At 40.1% G+C, this 25,204-nt stretch overlaps 1 protein-coding gene across 1 annotated transcript in view; it reads right to left on the bottom strand.

Annotated features, from left to right (window-relative positions):
- Positions 1-25,204, bottom strand: part of SLX9 (SLX9 ribosome biogenesis factor) — a 142,816-nt gene that overhangs the window by 35,932 nt on the left and 81,680 nt on the right. The window contains exons 3-4 of the mRNA XM_063429921.1: positions 20,615-20,677; positions 1,649-1,811 (exon numbers count right to left, since the gene is read on the bottom strand). Of these exons, the coding sequence (XP_063285991.1) occupies positions 1,649-1,811; positions 20,615-20,677 (226 nt within the window). The remainder of the gene's footprint in view (positions 1-1,648; positions 1,812-20,614; positions 20,678-25,204) is intronic.

The raw sequence follows: 25,204 nt of genomic DNA, 5'->3' as shown, positions 1-25,204 counted from the left end.
AAGTTGCTATTTACACAATATATAGTCTCGCACAAGAGAGCTTGCCGCACTCTTTTTCTTTATCCAATCGTGTTTGATAATTCTCCATACTTTAATGGTTTTAACATTAAAAAAATGATCGCTACAAATCACAAAAAATAGAATCATTGTTCTATCTCTCAGCATCAGAAAGTGAATTACCACACAGCCCTACTCAGTAAATATAAGCCTAAACCAGTAGATTAAGAAAACAATAATGACCCAAAAACCTTCCTAATTCCTCATGGGGCCTCATGTGGGTTTAAAAACTGAAATGCTATAAACAAGATCCTTTCCACGTCACTGCAGAATTTAATCCTCAATTCTCACAATGCCACATCTGTCCACCATCCCCTACTAGTCCCCAGATAAATAATGATGTGAAAAGATCTGCACTAATAGCTATTCTTAATATGGAGCCAACTCTGGCCAAAAATCAAAAGGCTTACAAGTATAGCTTCTCATTTTGCCATGTTTTAATTGAAAGGTAACATATGCCATTAAAATGATACAAATGCATATGACTTCAATTACATTTACATTAAAATGCAATTAAATACGTTGACAATGATATAGCTTATCGACATGGGTTAGATGACATAGCTGCATGGTTTCAGTTTCTGGCCTTAAAGCATACATGCGGATTAAATCTAATCATTTAACAAATGCATGAATCAATTCCGCTCCCGGATTGAAATAAGCAGGGCATGCTACACAGTTTGAGGATCATATTACTAGTACTATAAAGTTATAAATACACTTTACACTAGTTCTTTGCTCTACATATATGTAACTTGCGCTTCAAGCTGGATTTGTTACTACATGTTAATTACAAGCACACTCATTTTATCAAAATAAAAAATGACCCTACTTTTTACCTGCTGCTACCCATTCAACTTGCTTTGAGGGACACCATAGCACCAAGACCACTTAATTCATCTGATTGAATTGGTCTGTGTGCCATGTTACCCTCGTTTTAACCCTGCAGTGTAAACAAACAAACAACAACAAAAAAACAAAACAGTGGCATTCTGATGGAACGGCAATGTTTACATTGCAGGGTTTAAATGTCTCTAGTGGCCATCACTCTGATCACACAAGGATGCAGGGCCAGCTGCGGAGAAAGCAGTGCTGTGTGGGAGAAAAGGGGGAGTAAACTTTTTTACACCTTATTCTTGTGAATGTATGTGAGCCAAAGGTCTTCGTCTATTCATAGGAAATGTGGTGCACAAAGCTACTTCTAGAAAGATATATAGACATACATATATATATAAATGGGAGTAAAGAGAAAGAGCACACATCCTAACACCAGGGGCAGCATAGTTTTGGCATCAGAGAAAAATTCTGTAGCTCTTTACAATATTATAAGAGGGGGAGAATTAACAACAAATGAGACAATTACAAGACAAGAAACTGGGAGTGACAATTCACTGAACTTGTCCAAAGTGCTGGCTGATGTGACATCTAAAAAACTGTCAGAATAGCTATTCCAGCTACTTTGCATTATTTATTTTTTGCTCATTGTACAGCACTGCAGATTAAATATGTGGGTGCAATAAATCAATATAATGTTAGCAGTACAGTGTTACTTCATTAGAGAAAGGAATGTTGAAGTTAGTAAATCACTTACGCGTTCGGCTGCTTTCTGGGGGCTCTCGGCTTGCGAACTGTGGTTAATTCTGAAAGTTCTGGCAGTGCGTCCACAAGCGGCTGCATGTCCCCAACTATAGGTGTAGCTTTCCTCTTGACTTGGGCTTTTAGTTTCTGTCGAGCCAAAGCCAAAGATTCGATTTCTGTAGAAATTAAATCATTGTGGCAATTAGGTAAAATAATTCACACCACCAAAAACTGATATACATTGTTAAATGGATCAATCAGAATTGATAGGCATTTACATTGCACAATTAGAAGACAGATATTCTATTAAAATGACACAACTTCTGGAATAAAAGGGAATCATGACGTAATATATCCGTCGTCTGTCCTTAAGGGGTTTTAAAAGCACAATATATCAAGTAATGTGTAACTTAAAAACACTTTGTAAATAGTAATGGCTCACAAGGACCAAGGGCAGATTAATTTGGTAGCTAGTTGTCAAACAATTGCAAACAAAAATTCAATTTCCATAACAGGGGTAAAAACAATCCCCTGGTCACCAACGTTAGGTGTTTACAACTAGTGATTAAGTGAAAATGTTTTAGAAGTCCAATCTTTTTCACTTGTATGATCTGTATTTGCCTTCAGATTTTACACATTTTGACCCCCTAAAAAAAAATAATAAAAAAACAAATTATCGGCATGTGTATTTGACTATATTGTCATCACAAGCAACCACACAGAGTGTAGCAATTTAATCTTCATTTGCTTGTAAGTGCAGCTTAAACTTATGTCCATTAAATTTACACAAAACAACTTTAAAATATGCCAATACGTTTATTCTTCAAAATGTATCCTTTTTTAAAGAGGAACTATAATTTCCCAGTATTTTAACTATAGTATAGTAACACTATATTTGTCCATATATTTAACAGATATTTGTGAGATGTTGAAAATGAAGTTGAAGGATCACTATAGTGTCAGGAAAACATAGCGGTTTTCCTGACACTATAGTGCCCTGAGAGATGTCCCCACCCTCAGGGTCCCCCTCCCGTGGCGGTGAAGGGGTTAAAACTCCTTCAGAAACATACATTATTCCAGCGCCGGGCTCCCTTGGCGCTGGTGACCTCTCCTTTCCCGCCGACTTCAGCTCCCCCTGCCGACGTCAGCGGAGCCGAATGCACATGCGCGGCAAGTGCCGCGCGCGCATTCAAAGTGTCCATAGGAAAGCATTTCTCGAAGCTTTCCTATTGATGCTCTGCTCGATGGAGGCATAATATGCCTCCAGCGTCGCAGATGCGCCTCTAGTGGCTGGCCAGAAGACTTCTCTGAAACTGCTATGTTTGCATCTGCAGGGTTAAAACCTGAGGGACCTGGCACCCAGACCACTTCATTGAGCTGAAGTGGTCTGGGTGACTATAGTGTCCCTATAAATGTTGAAATCCACACCTCATTATCCTGTAACAGAGTGCTGCCATCTTAAAAGGACACTAAGATAAACCACTACAGATTATTTTCCGTCCCTGCAGGTTTTTTTTTTATGTGAAACTTTTTCAGAAAAAATGCAGTGTTTACGTTGCTGCCTAGGAACACCTCTAGTGGCTGTCACTCAGACGGCCACTAAAGGTGCTTTTGAGTCCAGTACTGCACAGTGTGTAGCACTGGCGTTCAGAGTCTCTACGCTCTGCATGGAGACACTGAACGCTCCACATAGGCATGCATTGACACAATGCATCACTAAGAGGAGGTGCTTATTGGCATAGCGCAGTATTTTGCCACGCAGGTGCAACAGCCTCCCAATGCTTTCCTATGGCTATATTAGTGTTCCTTTAACTTCCTATTAAACATACTTAGAAGATCTGTTTTTGCACTTGGCAACTAGCAAAGAGAGGAGAGGAGAAATTAAATAATGTTTCTATTTCTCCTTTTCACTTGCAATATTTGCCTTGGCTTTAAACTGGTTTCAGATGTTATTTGCTGATTTTTTTTTAATATAAATTTAAATAAAAACAGAAAACAAAAAGTAACAAGATAAACAAGTTTAAAATCAAAAGTTTAAATCAAATTTTGTTTTCATCTATGTTATGCATTATAAATGTGATTACCGTAACTACACAATAATTATACAAAGCTTTAAATATCAACAGGCTGTCTATTAAACAGTGCGTCATATTGCTGTCCGTCAGTGCAGTGGGAAGAGGATTAGATTCACATAAAAAAGTGGATCTGGTTTTTGAGTTATCCGACTAAAGCATTCAGCTGCTTAAATGCACATCACAAAAATACAGTTTTACTATGAGTTTACAATTAATGGAAAATACATTTCTTTGTGGACTTGAACTACACCAGCTCTGGTTTCACCTGGCCTTTTCTATTGGCCCCTGCAATGGAGATTGTACAACCCTTTTTACAAGAGAAAAGGTTTTTAATTCTGAATAGGCTGTGCACTGACATGGAGGGAATCCAGAGACAAAGTGCAATGGAACACAGATGTTGAGGTGCAAGAAAAATATAGTTCTGAGACTCCTGACACCAAATAAATTATCCATCCTACTGTAGCAGTTTGATAGAACAGCTGCCATGGCTTGTATCCATGGCTTGCTTTCATGTGTATGCTTACGTGGGCTCTGACACCAGACTGAAGTTTCATTGCAAGCAGGATGTGAAATTAAACTTTATATGGGTTTATGTGGCCAAGATGCTAGTTAAACTGCCAGATTCACTATCAAAGCTTTCATAAAACAAGGGGCCACAAACCACCTTTAAAAAGGCAGTTTAGGCTGCCCAAGGCACCATAACAACTTCATCTTCATTAAGTTGTCATGGTGCCAGGAAGCCCTTACAGGCTCTCACCTCCAGGGGTTAAATTGTTTAACCCCAAACTTGCCTCCAGTTCCGATCTCCATTCCCCTCCAGGCTGCATCCAGCTTCTGAAATTTCAGTTTCAGGGAGCGAGCAGGTTAAAGGTAGTTGTACCTAGTAAATTCATCTGTTATTTAAAGGTCACCTGTCATTCCCAAAGCTCCTTTGGTCTTTTTAAAGAGCATCAAATTTGATTTATACATTGTGCTAGCAGTTTACTAGCAAATGTAAAGATTAGGAGAAATACCTATTTAAAAACAGGTCTTCCTCCCAGCTGTCAATCAATTCTTTGGCATAGGCTCTTCTAGTACCCAGGGTCGGATTAACACAGGGGTGGGTGGATCTCCAGCTCCAGGCCCATCCTGCTGTTCTAGGTGCACACTACTGGCTGACCTGTCAATCTTGCAGCTGACTCATTTCTCTCCTCCTGATTGAGCTCTGAGTGAGCTGCAGTCTAGGGTTAGCCTTCTGATGTCACCAGGGGATGACTTTGAAATCTGCAGCCAACCAGAGTGCTTGTAGGAATGAAGCTGGTATGGGCATGCTACTGTAGACAGCAGGGAGGAGAGGGAAAAGGCAATTAAAGTGGCTAAACTAGAAAATGAAAAATTGATAGCCAAAGAAAGCAAAACCAACCCCAAATTTCTTTTCAAGTACACCAATTCTAAAAAAAAAAAAAACAAAAAAAAAAAAAAACAATAAATGAAAGTGTAGGTACACTAGAAACAGAGACGGGGTCTATTCGTTAATGAAAACCAGGAAAAGGCAGAAATTTTAAATAACCATTTTTCTTCAGTATATATTGAGGATTCTATGACAAGAGATATGCAAATGATTGCTGCAAAAAACTTGCTGATTGGATGACTCAAGGCAAGGTGCTACAGCAGTTAAAGAAAATTAATGTAAATAAAGCTCCGGGGCCTGACGGTATTCACCTATGTGTACTAAAGGAGCTACATGTGAAAATAAGTGAACCTCTGTATTTAATCTTTCAAGATTCCTTTCTTTCAGGAATTGTAACAGAGGATTGGAGGAGGGCAGATGTCATTCCTATATTTTAAAAGGGTTCAAAATCATTGCCTGGAAATTATAGACCTGTGAGCTTAACTTCTGTGACTGAGAAAGTATTTTAAGGGCTATTAATGGATAATATTCAGGAATTCATTGGGAAGAACATTGTTATTGGCAATAATCAGCATGGTTTTATGACACATAGGTCATGTCAAACTAACCTAATTGCAATCTACGAAGAAGTAAGTAGAAGTATAAATCAGGGTGTTGCAGTGGATGTGATCTACTTGGATTTTTCCAAGACATTTCATACAGTTCCTCACAATAGGTTAGTGTTCAAACTAAAAGAAATTGGTCTAGATGAATATTCTTGTTCTTGGGTAGAACATTGGTTTAAGGATAGAGTGCAATGAGTTGTCATTAATGGTACATTTTCTAACTGGACAAAAGACGTAACTCAGAGTTCTGTTTTGGGACCGCTTCTATTTAACTTATTTATAAATGATCTTGAAATAGGCATTGAAAGCCATGTTTTAGTGTTTGTAGATGACAAAACTTTGTACAGTAATAAAACGTGAGCAGGATATTGTTTTGCTGCAGAGGGATGTAGATAGATTGGGGGACTGGGCATTAAAATGGCAGATTAAATTTAATGTAGAGAAATGCAAAGTTATGCACTTTGGGGTAAAGAACGCACAAGCAACTTACATTCTAACTGATAGTCAATTAGGGATAACAACACATGAGAAGGATTTGGGAATTGTTATAGACAACAAATTAGGCAGCAATATGCAATGTCAATCGGCAGTTGCTAAGGCTAGTAAGGTTTTATCATGTACAAATAGGGGCATGGATTCTCGGGATGAAAATATAATTTTGCCTCTTTATAAAATCGCTGGTAAGACCACACCTTGAATATGCTGTGCAATTTTGGGCACCTGTTCTAAATAAGGATATCATGGCACTAGAAAAAGTGCAGAGACTGACTACAACATTTACAAAAGGAATGGTGCATTTTACGGATGCACTAAAAATTTTGGCCGAAAATGGGCCTATCCCATTTCTGTAGAAAAAGGGTCAAATATGCTGAAAAGACAGCTTGCCTTTCAAAAAGAGAGGAATCACCGCTTCCCCTGGCCACGCCCCACTTCCATGCTGACTGTGAAGAAGAAAGAGCGGCCACGGGTGACCCTACCCCTACCCTCCATCTCCTTATCATCCTCCTCCGGGATCATGACCTCGCCGGACACCGGGGTCGCTCTGGAGAGGACCCCACTGAAGAAAGAGAGGGCTTCCATGGAGGCCAGGCATCCTGGCTGGGCATCATGGCGGGGTGTATGGGGGGCAACCGGAGACCCCCGAAGACTGGAGAACCAGTAGGAGAAAGAGTCAAGGTAACAAGCAAGGTCACCCAGGGGGAGATAGTATACCCAGTGCTGTGTACTAAGGGTTATTATAGTATTGCTGTATATTCGGTGCTGTGTCCATGACAATCCAGTAAAAAGACTCACATGCTGTATATACACAGTGCTGTTTCCATGATCATCTACAAAGAGTTCTGTGCTGTGTACAGTGAGTGTTACATGCCTGCAGATTCCCAAATCATGGCATGTGAGCCTCCAATAAAAAAAAGGCTTTTAATGCTTGTGATATAACCAGTGCTGTGCCAACATGGGGATTACCAAATATGAAATACAGTATTCCCAATGCATTTTGAGTTGGCTACTATACATAGGATTACATTAGCGTTCATGTAGTTTTGCCTGTAGTATATCCAGTGCTGTGTAGATCAGCCAATATACACATTTGTTTCCCTTTTCATTCATTATATAGATGTGTACAGCAATGAACATATTGGTGATTATTCATTAATGTGCAGAATATAAATTTGTATTTTTCTTTAACTTGTGGACAGTGCTTGCATGTGTGCAGAGCCACCCTTTGTGTATAGGGATACATTTAATAACACGCTCAGTACTTGGTATTCTGACTGTATACCAACCTATGTGAGCTTAATGCTTTTCATGTATTTTCCTTCTAAAGCACTGCGCCCTGCCCTTCACAAAAATTTATATTGCTTGTTTAATTCATTAAAAAGGCTAATAATAAAATTTTAGAAAAAACTATTTTAAAATTAATTTGGAGGGGGGAAAAAAAGTGATTTTCGTTTTCAGTTTTCGGCCAAGGGCATCCTGAATTTTCGGTTTCGGCCCAGAATTTTCATTTCGGTGCATCCCTAGTGCATTTTAGTTATGAAGAAAGGTTAAAAAATTTAAATCTCTTTAGTTTGGAAAAACAGCGCCTCAGAGGGGATACGATAACATTATACAAATATATTCAGGGCCAGTACAAACGATTATCTGGAAATATATTCATAAACGGGGCTATACATAGGATACAAGGTCACGCATTTAAGCTGGAAGAAAGGAGATTTAGTCTTAGGCAAAGAAAAGTTTTTTTTACAGTAAGAACTATAAGGATGTGGAATTCTCTGCCTAAAGAGGTGGTTTTATCAGAGTCCATACAGATGTTTAAACCACAATTGGATAAATATCTGGCTAGGTCTGAAATACATCAGCCCAAGTCGTATATATGAGTTGAGCGCTATAGTTAGGGGCAGAAAGGGTGATCACACTAACTCCAAACAGATGGAATGTTCGGACATTAATGGAACATAAATGGGGGAGAAAGGAGAGGAAAAAAAAAAATAATCACAGCATAAATCTGTGATGAATACATGGAAATAGAGAAGAGACTTATGAGATGTAAACTCACATGGATTAGAGCCTCTAGATGGACATCAACATCTGTGCCGTCCGGTGGCACTTGACCCTTTGATGGTCCCAGTAAATATTAGGAATCAACCGATATTGATTTTTTTAGAGCCGATACCGATACAGATAATCTGAACTTTCAGGCCGGGAGCAGATAACTTGCCGATATTCTGTACATTTACCATTTTGAAAAATGAAACCATTTCTAAAGGTAATGCACAAAATATACATGCAACATGTAGTGGATGCAGTGTGTTTAGACAGGGGAGCTGTGTGTGTGTATATATATATATATATATATATATATATATATATATATATATATAATGAATGCAGTGTGTGTATATAATGAATGCAGTGTGTGTGTATATAATGAATGCAGTGTGTATGTACTGTGTGTATATAATGAATGCAGTGTGTGTGTGTGTGTGTGTGTATATAATGTGTGTATATAATGAATGCAGTGTGTGTATATAATGAATGCAGTGTGTATATCCACCCTGTTCCAAATTATTATGCAAATGCTATATAAGTGTCACAAAGATTAAATATTTTGTTTTTCAGTTTAACTCATGGATGGCATTATGTCTCATGGCTCTTTTGATCACTGAAAACAATCTCGGACACCTGTGATAATTAGGTGAGCCCAACCAGGTGAGCCCAATTTAATGAAAAACTACTAAAGGAGGGTGTTCCACGTTATTAAGCAAAGCACCATTTTCATGCAATATGGACGAGGTATGAAAACATTCGATATTTCACGAAAACCTAAGCGTGATCATCGCACTATTAAGAGATTTGTGGCTGATTCAGAGCACAGAAGGGCTCGTGCAGATAAAGGCACATTGAGGAAGATTTCTGCCAGATACATGCATCGGATCAAGAGAGCGGCTGCTAAAATACCATTACATGGCAGCAAACAGATATTTGAAGCTGCTGGTGCCTCTGGAGTCCCACGGACATCAAGATGTAGAGTCCTCCAGAGTCTTGCAACTGTGCATAAACCTTCTATTCAGCCACCACTAACCAATGCTCACAAGCAGAAACAGCTGCATTGGGCAGAAAAATACATGAAGACTAATTTTCAAACAGTCCTGTTCACTGATGAGTGCCGTGCAACCCTGGATGGTCCAGATGGATGGAGTAGTGGATGGTTGGTGGACAGCCACCCGGTTGCAACAAGGCTGCAACGTCAGCAAGGCGGTGGGGGAGTCATGTTTTGGACCGGAATCATGGGAAGAGAGCTGGTCGGCCCCTTTAGGCTCCCCAAAAGGTGTAAAGATGACCTCTGCAAAGTACGTGGAGTTTCTGACTTACCACTTTCTTCCCTGGTACAGAAGGAAGAACTATGCTTTCCGTAATAAAATCATCTTCATGCATGACAATGCACCAACTCATGCTGTAAAGAATACCTCTGCATCAATGGCTGCTATGGGGATAAAATGAGAGAAAGTCATGGTGTGGCCTCCATCCTCCCCTGACCTCAATCCTATTGAGAACCTTTGGAGCATCCTCAAGCAAAAGATCTATGAGGGTGGGATGCAGTTTACATCCTGTGACCTTTATGGGCAAAGCAACACAGTCCTCTAGGGTAACAGGCATAGAACAACAGTCTCTGGTGCAAAAATGGTGTGGTTTATTTATAGCGTGCACAAAATCCATACAGCAATCAGTTTGTTCAAAAACTGCAGCACAACAGAAAGGAAAATCTACAAAATAAATCCTAGCTCAAATTTGAGCACTAACTAAACATAAAGAAATGTCCCTTACTCACCAGGGTAATAAACTACACAAATCAAAAATAAGCATTGGTTTCACCAACCTTTAGCACATTGTTTAGATGCTGCTCTGCACAGACCTGCTCTCTCTCTGCAGGTCAGATTGTATCTCACTCTTTCTGCTCTGATACCTGCTAATTAAAGCATCAGCAGTTGCTAATTGGGCAGGTGAATGAGTATAGACTGTGACGAAACCAACCTCGCCACTGGGCATTGGAGAAGCCTGTTTGCCCGCCTCCTACCTGCTGACTATGGCCCCTTGAAAATTGGTACGTTTAGAGAACTATATTTGGGCATATTGTATTTTATTGTGCGACTGCTGGCCCTTTAAGCACAGTGAATGGTATTTTATTGTACTGCTGCTGGCCCTTTAAGAACTGTCTGGGGACATATTGAGACTTTGGGTAACAATACCCTTTAAGACTATGGCCCCTGAAAAGTATGAACTTTTATTGTGTGTGTATGGCCCTTTAAGAACCGTCTGGGGACATATTGTGACTTTGCTGAACAATGCCCCTTTAAGACTATGTCACCAGACCTGTAAAATAACTTGTTCCTGGCTTTCCCACACTTGGTTCAGTAAATAGGGCTTACTGAACCAAGTACCACACAGGCGGACCACCCAGAAGATAAAGTGTGCAGGCAATTTACCTCCCAGGCTGTGAGGTTACTGCCGGTTAATTGCACGTGGCGGCGGCCATCTTTGTTCAGTCGAATGCGGTCAGCGGTGTATGCTAAAGATTCTGTGGAACTAAAATCGGCTACACATTTTACCGAACACCGCTGACCCTTACCTTCTCCCATACGGAACTTGCAGCTCCAGAGACTAAGTCCCGTTCGAAATGGGACTTAGTCGTTTTTTCGCATGAAATTGACCGGCCGCACAGCCCAAATCTATGGAACTGTTTTGGGCAGGAAATTGTGCTTGCGGTCGGTCATAAAGGGACCTCCAGCTAACTTTTGATCCGCTGGAGGGATTTGGCTGAATTTTGGAAGGGTGTATGTTTAAAGTGTGCTGATTCTAAATATGTGGTTTTTGGGAAGATTGGATGTACGGTTTTAAAGTTATAGCACATGTATAAAAACTGCATTTTCCCTGGCTGTAATAATTATGTTAACTGGTTATCTGAGGGGAGGGAACTTGTGGGTTGTAACCGTTATGCTATTGGCTGTTTTACCCCGCCCCTGTGGGCGGTCTTTTATGTGTAAGATGGAAATAAAAGCAGACTGGGTGTGCTAGCACCTCAGATCATCTTGTACCTTCATGAAGTTTCGGCTCATGTTTGGGGGATTGGAGAACTACACTCTGGGGATTGCTATAATCACTATACTCCCCAGGGTATTATCGCTGAGCTCTGCTAAGAGTTGTTCCTGTGCCTGCTCTCTGGAATTCGGAGAGGTCCATCTACTGGAAGCTAGACCCTGGTCCTGGGTCCAGAGTGGGTAGCGTGGCGAGACCCCAACCAAGCTGCGGCGGTTCGTGGGAGTCTACAGTGGTTATGGTGTCTGGTGGAGTGCTTGGAGACCTCGGAAAGCACTAGGAGCATCCGTCAGCGGAGGGTACCCGGTCGGGGTGCCAGCGGTTCCGTTACATAGACTATGGAGGATTCTGGGTCCTAGATACCTTCCTTCTATTACCCTCCCATAGACTCTGTCACATATCCCCCCCCCCCCCCGCGCCAGCTTAGACCCATCGGTCGTAGTGACCTTTGACAACGAACAATGGACTCTGGATAAACCATCTGCATTCCCCTGGTCTTTACCAGCTCTATGCTCCATATTTACAGATTTGACATGATTAATACCACCAGTACTTGTTAAAGCAGACATTTGTGTGTATACCAACATTGCACCATGTTTCTCCCCCCTCCCCAAATTACATTCCATAGGTTCATCAGTCTGTGGACAGTTACGTGCAATATGTCCAATCTCCTGACATCTATAACACTTTCTCTCTTTCTCAGTCTGGCCTTGTGGCCGGGTTGGGAACCTGGGTACCCAATTTTCCAGGTAGTCAGTCTGTCTATGGGTCTGTACATAATCTTTTTTCCCCATCGGTTTCTTTAAACCCACCAGACTTCTTTGAAGGTATCCGGTTACCTTGCAATTTGGCGTTGAGGTAAGGTTCTTTACTCTGAGTTTCATTAGCAAACCGGTATCTCTCTGTCAAGTTCATCATTTATTCAGGGTCCTTTGGATCCGCTTGACTGACCCATTTCCGTAGCGCTATCGGCAGACTCCTGAGGAAGCGATCCATAACCACCTTTTCAATGATTACTGCAGCAGAGTTGATTTCTGGCTGTAGCCACTTCTGGGCAAGTCTCAAGAGGTCATACATTTGTGACCTAGTAGGTTTCTCGGTATCATAAACCCAAGCATTATATCTTTGGGCTCGCACTGCAGGCGTAACTCCAAGCCGTGTTAGTATTTCCGCTTTCAATCGGTCATAGTCTTGTGCTTGGCTGAGAGGCAAATCATCATACACTTTCTGTGATTCTCCACTGAGGCAAGGGGCTAATAATCCTGCCCACTGACCTGGAGGCCATCCTTCTTGGGTAGCAATCCTTTCAAAGGTTGTCAGGTAAGCCTCCATATCATCAACCTCACTCACTTTATGTAAAAAGTCAGTAACACTAATCCGGCGCCCCCTATCCATAGTAGGGGTAGTTACACTTGACAGCATGGTTTGTTGCAAAGCACTTGTTAGTTTGTCTCTGTTTTCCCGCTGAGTTTCCATAATGCAGTCTATTTGTGTGGCCAATAAGCGGTTTGTCTCCTGTTGGACCGCAACAGCCTGTCGCTGTGTCTCCATGAGGCTACTGATCTGCGCCGCTGTTACACGGTTTGTGTCTTGCTGGGTAGTAGTGGCCTGTACCAAGGCTTTTACCAACTCTTCCATCTTGCTTGTTGTTGTTTTTTCAGCCACTTGGTAAATACCACACACCACACCTGCAGGCCTCTGTTTCAAACAACCAGTCTCAGTTTGCAGAGTCGCAGTACCTTAGGCCTCTATACCCACAGACCGTATAAATGTGCTTTAAATGCCCGCATCCTCCACCATCTTGTGACCTTTATGGGCAAAGCAACACAGTCCTCTAGGGTAACAGGCATAGAACAACAGTCTCTGGTGCAAAAGTGGTGTGGTTTATTTATAGCGTACACAAAATCCATACAGCAATCAGTTTGTTCAAAAAGAAATGTCCCTTACTCACCAGGGTAATAAACTACACAAATCAAAAATAAGCATTGGTTTCACCAACCTTTAGCACATTGTTTAGATGCTGCTCTGCACAGACCTGCTCTCTCTCTGCAGGTCAGATTGTATCTCACTCTTTCTGCTCTGAGACCTGCTAATTAAAGCATCAGCAGTTGCTAATTGGGCAGGTGAATGAGTATAGACTATGGAGGATTATGGGTCCTAGATACCTTCCTTCTATTACCCTCCCATAGACTCTGTCACAATCCAAACAGCAGCTATGGGAGGCTATTCTGAAATCTTGCAAACAAATTCAAGCAGAAACTGTCCAAAAACTCACAAGTTCAATGGATGCAAGACTTGTGAAGCTGCTATCAAATAAGGGGTCCTATGTTGAAATGTAACGTGACCTGTTAAAATGTTGTTATAAGTTTGATTGAAATAGCTTTTGATTTCAGTACATATGCTGCAAACACAACAAATGACAATTTTCAGTTCTTTACAACCTATAAAGTGTTTTGAAACTTACTGTGCGTAATAATTTGGAACAGTGCATTGTTTTTTATGTTTAAAAAAAAAAACTGTTATTAGGAGGTTTGTTCAATAAAATTTGAATTGTACTCTTAATAGTTGATAACATGAGAATTATGCTGACTGTTATTTACATCAATTATTTAGGTAAATGAGAAAAATATAATTTTCATAATAATTTGGAACAGGGTATAATGAATGCAGTGTGTGTATATAATGAATGCAGTGTGTTTGTATAGTGCATGTATATAATGAATGCAGTGTGTTTGTATAGTGCATGTATATAATGAATGCAGTGTGTGTATATAATGAATGCAGTGTGTGTGTTTGTATAGTGTGTGTATATAATGAATGCAGTGTGTGTGTTTGTATAGTGTGTGTATATAATGAATGCAGTGTGTGTGTTTGTATAGTGTGTGTATATAATGAATGCAGTGTGTGTGTTTGTATAGTGTGTGTATATAATGAATGCAGTGTGTGTGTTTGTATAGTGTGTGTATATAATGAATGCAGTGTGTGTGTTTGTATAGTGTGTGTATATAATTAATGCAGTGTGTGTGTTTGTATAGTGTGTGTATATAATTAATGCAGTGTGTGTGTTTGTATAGTGTGTGTATATAATTAATGCAGTGTGTGTGTTTGTATAGTGTGTGTATATAATGAATGCAGTGTGTGTGTTTGTATAGTGTGTGTATATAATTAATGCAGTGTGTGTGTTTGTATAGTGTGTGTATATAATTAATGCAGTGTGTGTGTTTGTATAGTGTGTGTATATAATTAATGCAGTGTGTGTGTTTGTATAGTGTGTGTATATAATTAATGCAGTGTGTGTGTTTGTATAGTGTGTGTATATATAATTAATGCAGTGTGTGTGTTTGTATAGTGTGTGTATATATAATTAATGCAGTGTGTGTGTTTGTATAGTGTGTGTATATATAATTAATGCAGTGTGTGTGTTTGTATAGTGTGTGTATATATAATTAATGCAGTGTGTGTGTTTGTATAGTGTGTGTATATATAATTAATGCAGTGTGTGTGTTTGTATAGTGTATGTATATAATTAATGCAGTGTGTGTTTGTATAGTGTGTGTATATAATTAATGCAGTGTGTGTGTTTGTATAGTGTGTGTATATAATTAATGCAGTGTGTGTGTTTGTATAGTGTATGTATATAATTAATGCAGTGTGTGTGTATAGTATATGTATATAATTAATGCAGTGTGTGTGTGTGTGTATAGTGTATGTATATAATGAATGCAGAGTGTGTGTGTTTCTGAAGGGATGTAATTTGTGTAAAATGGGAGAGGGGGGGGGGGCATTTTTTAATTTACATTTTAATATTTATGTTTTATTATTTTTTTTGTCCCCCCTCCCTCTTTACTATGTGAGCCAGAAGCTCTCTGTCATAAGTAAGTCCTTCACTGCAAGGTTTAACTCGGGAGAGCCAACAGAAGTCTCCTAAGCAAGAGCTCCCTGGCCAGGTAGAGAAGTGGGGAAGCGGCACCCAGCAGACCCCAGGTAAGTAGAAAAAACGTTCCAACTACCGTTAGACTACTTGCAATGGGGGGGGGGGTCTACATGCAGTAGGATGGGTCAAGACTACCAAAGGACAAATGCATGACATCAGAAGAATGGAATATGAAGATAGCAATGCAAAGAGTTATAGGCAGCCTTAAACTTGTAGAACACAATAATTCCATTAGATACACCGAAATAGTTAATGGTTATTGCTGAAATACTATTTGATCTGACAAAGAATTCAGAGATAAGAGATGCTATATTTAGAATTGCCTTCATTTACTTTTACTTTAATGGTACCATATATAGCTTATTGCATCTTGTTTGCATGTTTCCAAACAATCTAACCCGTAGATAATCGTGGGAATGGGGCACTCCAAAGTGTAAAATCAATCAACCAATTCATGCAATCTTGAAATTGATGTTTATATTTGGATAAGAACTTTCACAGGGGACTTATACCCTTACTGCAAATAATTAGCCCTTGATAAATGTTGCTAAATAGAAGTGAAATGTTGCTGTAGGGACTTAATAAACTGGTTGCATTTTAAAATTACAGAGTGCTCTGTACCCACGCTTATGGCATGAACTGATCCTGCATTTAAACATAGACTATTAAAATATGTCAATGTAAGAATTATGCTTTTAACCCATTATGGACCAATATTAGTATAGTTCATCATAAAAATCAGATTTTTAGAGGTCCTGCTCTGACAAGGAATACACTACCATTGACCACTAGCACGTCAAGTAAGCTAATCATTAATGGCATAGGCTCTTCAAAGGGATACTACAAGCACCATAACAACTACAGCACAATGTAGCGGTTATGGTGCCAGGAATGCCCTGCCCTCTCCCACTGAAAATTGTAAAATGTCTTTAGAACTGTTGGACCTATTACCTGGGGTCTGACAGGCACAATTCCCAACTTCCAACCTTTGACAGAGAACTGAAAATACCAGGAGCTTGTATTAGCTAAAATTCAGTTTCTTTTCCCCCTCTACCCCTAAAAAAAAAGAAAAAAAAAAGGATTTATAAAATATCTTACCAGGAAGGATACATTGAGATTTATCTATTTTCCAAGTATGTCCTGGACAAGATGGTGTTGGAATTTCAGTGAAAAGAAATAAGACACTACTTTGTCTTTTGTATTTTTTATTTTCTGGACTACAGCTGTTAAAGTGGATCTGTCATTTTTTGCATATTTCTCAAAGACCCCCGAAACAGACGGATCCAGTGGGGGTCTAGTGACCACGGGGTAGCAAGGTGTAAAGGATTTTCCTGTATTCACCGGTGTTCATTCGGTTATGTCCTCTCCCTGCTGTTTAACTACTTTTGAACGTTTCGTTTTAACTATGTGTTCGGGAAATGCATTAGTTCTACCGAACGGAGACCACCCTGGGTAGCAATAAGAATTTGGAACACCGAGTAATCACACGAAAAAACGCAACTTAATTGAGTGCTCCTAGGTGGCCGCCATTTGGCATACGATCACGTGGCGAGAACAAAGGATGACGGCCATCTTAAATCTCCCGAATGCGGTCAGCGGGACTTACTCGTGGATTGCCTGGAGCTGTTTTCGGCATGGCAATCACACGAACGTCCGGTCATTATGGAAGTCCCGGCTGACTCCTTTCCACTCAAAGTATCAAACCGGCATTCGGGAGTTTTAATCTACCGAACGGGGGGAGCATTCTCATGTAACAAGCTGCAACATAGCTGTGGTAGGTTTTCGTGTAATTATGCGCGAACGGAGACCGGGTCTTGCTACTAATTTCATGGAACTCTAAATCGGATACCACCACATGGCGAGCCGGTCAAACTTACACACGATGCGACGCGGAAATAACCGAACGGATTTTCGTGAAATTTGGATATGTGACTCCTAGTATCCTCAGCTACCCAGGGATGTGGTATATATATATATATATTTCAATGTTATGCAGAAAGTATTTTTCTAAAAATGTTGAAAATCGTAATGTTTCTGGCCAGCAGATAATTGAGTTTAGTATGTTGCTGAAACTCAATTATCTAGCCTGGCCCAGAGGAGGAGTCTTATTGTATAAATTGAATGCCTGTTGCTTCCAGTAAATCAGTCTTGTTCCAGCATTAAGCTTTGGCTCATGTGTGGATTATTTGGCGATATCAGCGATATTTATTCCTGTGGATTATTGTGATTATTCTACTATACAGTTTACTACCATCACACAAGGGAAGTGAGTTTTACATATCTCCGGCTGTCCCTCGCAGCAGCTGCCATGTTCATAATACAGGTCCTCTTTGGCTCCTGGCGCTTCAGCTCCCTAGAGTCACTTTAGTTCTGTACTCTTGTTAATGTGAGATGGCAGTATACGCCATAGACAATACCTGAATCCCACAGCCATCATTTGTGACAGCTGCGGGGATTGCCAAAAGTTGACAGAAGTGCCCCTCAAGTAATCCCAACTTTTCTATTGTATCTGGATTATATTGGAATTTCAGGGATTATTTTTTTATGAAATACTAAACAGTGGCAGATTAGTTTTAATCTTTGTCAAGCCCTCAGCCCTCACTAGTGACAGGGGGAAAAAGCTCTTTCTATGGAGGATCCATGTGCATGCGCAAGAGTACAGCAAAGACATCAGCTCCTGGAAGATTAAGGGTCAAGATTTAAAGAGCACCTCGCAGAAGGAAATAACGGCTGTCGCTAGGGACATGTTCGGTAAGTTAAAACTACCTTCCCGGGGGCGGATCCGACTGAGCTAGCAGGACACATAGTACTTGAGGCTCCCACGATTCACTATGGGCTGGAGACAATAAAAATGCTCCAAATCAGCCTGCTAAACTTGCTGCTATGGAGTCCTTCCTGATACGAAGGCCCTCGCGGATTTTACTGAAGATGGTGGCCGAGGAACGCACCGAATCAGAATGCTCAGATGACTACGAGGAAGGGTAGCCTGTATCAAACCTGAAGACCTTCTCCTACAGAACAAAAGGTTCGAATGATGATACTACCCCATCAGTTGTTCCGGGAATTTAAGCAGATGTTCCAAGCTGATTTGGAAGGCCTCCAACAAGAGGTGAGAAAACTATCCCAGCGCATACTTACCCTGGAATCTGCCTAGCATCCGCACCAGCCACCTTCTTTGTTTCCACCCGACCAGCAGAGTAAGATCCTGGATTTGTCGGGAGGAGTCCCTTCTACTCCAGCAGAGAAAAAGAAACGTGAGGATCAGGGGAATACCAGATAGTATTGCACAAAAAGACTTGTGCAGCAGGGTCTTGTGGACTCACTGGCAGTGAGGTGGATGGGGTATACAGAATACACAGGGCCATTGTGGCCCTGGTGGACTCTTTCCGGAATGTGGTGGCACAATTCACCCGCGTAGAATACAAAATAGTGATACTGCAAAAGGCGCAGACAAGGGGTCATATTAACTATACTAACCTTAAGTTCATGATCAACAGACACTTACCCTTTCAAGTACTGCAATGGCGTAAATGCAACTCTGGTTACTGCAGTACTTTTCATGCCTCCATCGAGTGCAACATACAGATTTCTAATCTCTACAAGGCCTAAATCTAAAGGTTAGTGGTTAGTAGTGAATTGCTTCAGAGGTCTTATAGCAGCACACTTAATTCTACTAATGTTGGCTAAAGCATTATTCAGCCCTTACAGTATAGGCTATTTCCAACTTTAATTTTATGTTTATGTTCTCAGCCGGAGCAGAGTTCACGCTTTCATTCCTAACCATCTTGAGATTTAAGCATACCGTGCACTTACTATCTTACTAACAAACAAAAAAAAATGTAGTCTTTTCACTACGATCTGTTAATGTTTACTGTATGAGTTTGTTTCGTATATGTTGTATTACACAGAGCGGACTTCGCACTCTTAATGTGGCTTTAGCTATTCTTTAGTGATTTAGGTTAGTGGTTTCTATTGCATATGTCCCATATCTGAAACTACAATTGCCACTTTAGAATTAACAGACTATTAGGCTAGCAATGGTCGTATTTTCATGTTTTCAGTATCTAACCGACAGAATGCAGTTACCCACTTTCATGCTTTAGTTTACTGTATGACAGCCAGTGATACCTCTTTGAAGGTTACCTAACATGGTGAGTGATGGGACACCAACTCATATCAATGTTATTCTTAAGCTGCAGGTCTAAAATAAAGAATTACACACAAAAAAAAATAAACACTACCTTCCCATGCACCCTACAATGGAAACAGAGCAGACACAGTCAGAGGTCTTTGCAAAATATGCAAAGACCCATAAGGTGACAAAGCTGCTTTAAAAGATTATCTGTATACTGTACACAAATTCACTGTAAACAAATATCACAGTATTGCAGAAGACAAAAATTGGAAACAGCAATTCATTTTCCTTTATCATTAGTAAAAGCAAATATTTTATATGTGCACTCCGCTCACAATTTCAAATTCTAGCCTTCTAACCAGGCCTGAAAGTTACTGGTCACCACAAACATCTATGGAGAATCAGGAACTGTGCAAATGTAGGGATGGGGAGAGGGATTTTTCCACTGAAGTAGCCTCATTTTACAATGTCATAGTACATAGTATTCTCTCTCCCTCTTTCTATATATTATATTTATCTATGCTGCTTTGTGCTACAATGTAATTACAGGACCCACCATTGTGACATGTTAAAAGAACTAAATTGACTGTCGCTGGAATCCAGACGCACCTTTCCTCTTTCCGGCCGTGTGTTTAAGAAATGTCTGCACCAGTCATGGTTGATTATATATTTCTTACCTGTTCTATGTTACATTTTGTATATATTGTGTATTAATATTGTTTTTGTATTTTATTGTACCTTATTGTATCAATGCAATGTTTTGTGAACCCATGACATGAAAACTGGAGAAATATCAATGTATCCATCCTGGTTAAACATTTTTAAACAAATAATATCTGTGATAAACACATATATACTGTAAATTTAAGGTACATAACACTTGGACATTTTAAAATTATGGCTCCCCCTATAGAGAAAACATTTTTTATTCAATTTAACAGTTAGCAAACGTGATAGCTGCACAGACGCCATTACTTATCAAAGACTCCATTAACACTTTACTGTTTGCGAGAAAACCACACTCATTATCTCTAGTTGTTTACCAACTCTGTTACTGTTTTAGAATAATAATGAAGGATATCATAACAGGACTTCCGTGCATTGTTTGAATAAAACCAAGAGGATTAAGATACTCTTTTAATACTTCCAGTACCACTATAAAATACACTTTTCCTTGGTTTCTGAGTTTAAAGAGATTTTACAACATATGAGAAAATAATTGATTATTAGGAGCAAAATTCTTACTCTGCAGCCATTGCTCCCGTCTTTGCTTAGCCTTTTCCTTCTTGGGTACTAATGCTTTCTTTTCTGAAATGAAAGAGACAAAAAATAAATAGATATATAATATTAGGATTAATATTTCTAAAAGCTATGACAACCTGGTACTTCTAGGTACTATGCTATAGCTCCAGAACTGAAAGCAATAAAAAAAAAAAAAAAAAACCTAGATAAACATGCAAAAAACAAACAAAACTTCTGTGTACATTAAAGGGACACTCCAGGCACCCAGACCACTTCTGCCCGTTGGAGTGGTCTGGGTGCCAACTCCCACTACCCTTAACCCTGCAACTATTGCAGTTTTCACAAGCTGCAATAATTACCTTGCAGGGTTAACTCCTCCTCTAGTGGCGCATTAGGTCTCCTCAGCCGGCGGGCAGGATCAGTCTCCCCCGTCGGCTGACGTAATGAAGAGGAGGAGCGGCGGCGACCCGAAAACCACCGCTGAGGGTCTCAGGTAAGTCACTGAAGGGATTTTCACCCCTTCAGCAACCGGACATGGGACGTGGGAGGGAGAGGGGACCTGCAGTGCCAGGAAAACGGATTGTTCTCCTGGCACTGGAGAGTCCCTTTAAGGCAGCTAGTAAAGCTACCTTTCTGATATCCTAATATAGCAGGACTCAAAATTGCAAGTTCAATTCTATAAGCAATGACTAAAATGTACTTTTCCCTTAAAAAAGCATAAGCAAAGCTCTGCAGATGAATGCAGAAATGGTTTTTGCAAGGGTCATATAGGGAATGTCATCGCATGTGAAAGAAGGGGGTATATATATATATATATATATATATATATATATATATATATATATAATTTTTTTATTACTGGTATTTATAAGGTAACAGAATCCGCAGCACTGTACAATTAGTGGAGGACGTACAATCTACACAGACAAGTAGTACATGAGCAAGTTATGTGTGGCATGTCCCTGCATGGGTCTATCAGCATGATCTATATGCGACATGTCACTGCGTGTGAATGCAGGGATCTATCAACATTGTCATCGCACATAATGCAGAGGCAAAATATTTGAATTTGGGTGGAGTGGACAATGATATGGGAGGGATAATCTTGGTGGAGAGGACACTGTCAGATGTTGGCAAGGAAAATGCCCCCTCCTCTCAAACATATGTAAAAATTAAATAAAAAGCCACTAGTATTTCTGAAAAAGGTGGTCACTAGTGATTTATTACATAACCTAAGGGGCAGTAGGCAGCCATCCAACCAAAAATGTTGCACAAAGGATTTAATAACAAAACAAGAATGTACAAATATACATTGATGTCACTTTTCAAACTGACTGCACAATACAAATAAAATTCTCATCATCCCCTTTATTCTGAACAAAATCCATTCTTCTCAGGGGTGGGGGGATTCAATGGAGTCAAGTGAATGAAGACAAAGGTGCTTCAGACACCTTTTTCACTGCTACACTGAGTAGCTCATGAGTGGGCAAGAAGAGAATTTGAACCCTAAATATACATTTACTTATCATATGCATATTCCAAATTGGATTTCATCAAATGAATCCCTATTCAGCAGAGCAGCTCTGGAACAACGTGTTTTCACAAGACTCCAAGAATGCCATGCAACTGAGCACGGACACTTCCAAACCACATTTTTATAAGGTACCTTAGAGATTAGTTGATTAGAGTCAGCTGATATAAAATTCTAAACATGACAAAGCTCTCTTGTGGAAATGTTACTGTTTTTTGCGATTTAATTAAACTAAGTTTCAGATGACAAAGCTGGTTTAATAAAATCATCATAATAAACCAAATGAGTAAGAAAATTTGTGTCATTGAGTTATATAAACACTGCTGCCCTACTTGTTACAAAAACAAAACAATTGAGGGAAACAGACGTTTTATATGATCTTTAAACATTCATATTCACAGGTCAATAATTCATGACCTGCAGTTCTTGGCAGGACCAGCAAATTTTGCAGGGCTTTTAGAAGTGCTAGTATTGCCCCAGAATAGATCTGCAGAAAAAGAGAGGTCACAAATCCATTGCAATAAATGAAAAATTTTAAATACTGTGCAGAAGGCATTAAAATATATGTAACGTTTGAATGTCATCTGCGAGAGAGAAGAAATGTTAAAAAAACAAACAAAAAAAAAACCAAGGTTGAAATGCACCAAAAAAAAAACAAAAAAAAAAAACATGGACTTTTGTTTTGGGGTTTTATTTTAAATTTGTGTACCTCTTTCCACTTATATTTGTTATTAACTTCTGATCTACAAGCAGACACACAGGAAATAAAAGTGACTTAGGTTGCAGTAATTACATTTATCACTGTAGCAATGCAAAATAAGATGGCACTATATAAATGCCAATAATAAATTTGATAAAATCATGGGCTCATGCAAACACTGTAATGATTGAATAATACTGTATCACTTGAATGCATGTAACTGAAGAATTAAAAAAAATAAAAAAATACAAATAAAAAAATAAAAACACCCGGCATCTTTTAGTTCGCTAATTTCCCTGTGGCACAGCCTGACAAGATTTTGTGTTGTAAGAACATATTTTTTTCAAAGCTAAAATGTGCTATTCTTGCCTCTTTAAATATAGAACATAAAAGCACATGAAGGCTGGAAACCATAAAACATCTGTTCCGGCTAACACAATACTTAGTAATATATTTTAGTTTCTTATGGTCCCAACCATTTAACCAAAAAAAAAAAAAGAATCAAGAATATATAATAAAAAAAAAAAAAAAAACTATTTCTAATAGTAAGTGTTTGAAAACCAATATCAAATATGTAACAGTTATACCTCATCCAGAGGCGTAACTAGAAACTTGCCTTTGCCCTGGGGTCCCTCCTCCCATGTGTCTCATTACCTCAGCCCCTCCATGTGTCCCATTCCCTCCCCACTCACATTTCCCATTACATCTACCCCCCTAGCACCTCCATGTGTCCCATACCGCCCTTTCTCCCCACTCCTCTCCATGTTTCACATTCTTCCCTCTCCTGCCCCCTCCATGCATCCCATACCCTCCCTCTCTCCCCCACCACTTTCTGTGTCCAATTCCTTCCTCTTTCTCCCCTGCCCCTCTGGTACCAGCATGTCTCACAGCGGTTCCCGGTCTGACAGGAAGTGCTCTCATAGTGAGCACTTCCTGTCAGACCGCTCGGCCACGCTACACACAGGCAGGAGGAGAGCAGCATAGCTCTCCCCTTCTGCCAGACACCCGGGAACCACAGACCTGGGCTGGTGCGGCTATGCACTGGCCCAAAAAGGCATGCAGGTGGCCCACGGTTGCAGCTGCAGGCGGGCCCCCTGGGACTGTGGGGGGCGGGACTGACCTCATCCCCCCACCCAACTGATTTACATTGACCTTGCCTTCCACACGTGTTGATTGAAAAAGGGAAGAAAAGTAAGAGTACAATGAAGGGATGAATGGGGAGTTTACAAATTAATGAGATGGATAGGATTTCTCTTATTATGTTTTTTTCTTTCACCTTTTAATTATGGGGGAAATACAGTAATCAGTTCTAAATAAGTGCTAATAAAAAGAGCAGTGTTTGTCCCGAGCATTAAAGCAAGACTTTCTTTCAAAAATAGCAAAAACATTATACCATCATCTGGGAAGCTGCAGTAAGCCAGCTGTTCTCAGGAACATCTCAATGACTTGGCAGATAACTCAATTTTTCTTCATATCTTTGTGAATTCTGGCACAATCTGTATTTACTGTGTTTTGCTGTTCCCGGACAATCTTTCTATGCCGTTGGGAAACTATATGTTTTATCAGCTTGTCTGGACACACAGGGTGGGTGCGCACATTGAATGGAAGAACTGTAAGCCATGTTATCTTTCAAAATAGCCATAAAGATGCCCAGGTTGTTATCTAAAACAAAGCCAGAATGACAGGGTGTGAAGGGCATCCTGGTATGAAATTTCTCTAGTGCATTAAAAAAAACAATAACAGGTCCCACCGACTCTTCTGGGAAGACTTTCCTGTTGTAATTGTTGCCCACTCATTCAAAGGCTTGCCGCGATTACCTGAGGGTCCACTCTGTCAGACTGACAGGAGGGCTATGACACCCGTAATTTTAAGAATGTTCTAAATCTCCCCAGCCTGGTACTGTCTCCCCAAATTTCAGGGAGACCCAAGAGGGCCTCCCTGCTTATGCCCTGCAACAGGATCGGTGCTGGGCTCTGTCAGCTGCCCAGCACCAATCTCTGTGTGCTGCAGCATGACAGTTGGCACTCCCTCTCATGCTGCTACTACACTGTACAGAGGGCTCTAGAGTCATAGAAACATAGAATGTGACGGCAGATAAGAACCATTCGGCCCATCTAGTCTGCCAAGTTTTCTAAATACTTTCATTAGTCCCTGGCATTATCTTATAGTTAGGATAGCCTTATGCCTATCCCACGCATGCTTAAACTCCTTTACTGTGTTAACCTCTACCACTTCAGCTGGAAGGCTATTCCATGCATCGACTACCCTCTCAGTAAAGTAATACTTCCTGGTATTATTTTTAAACCTTTGTCCCTCTAATTTAAGACTATGTTCTCTTGTTGTGGTAGTTTTTCTTCTTTTA

The sequence above is a fragment of the Pelobates fuscus genome, chromosome 8 (assembly GCF_036172605.1).
Source record: "Pelobates fuscus isolate aPelFus1 chromosome 8, aPelFus1.pri, whole genome shotgun sequence".
NCBI lineage: Eukaryota > Metazoa > Chordata > Amphibia > Anura > Pelobatidae > Pelobates > Pelobates fuscus.
The sequence above is the reverse complement of the archived record's forward strand: the minus strand, read 5'-3'. Positions and strand labels throughout refer to the sequence as shown.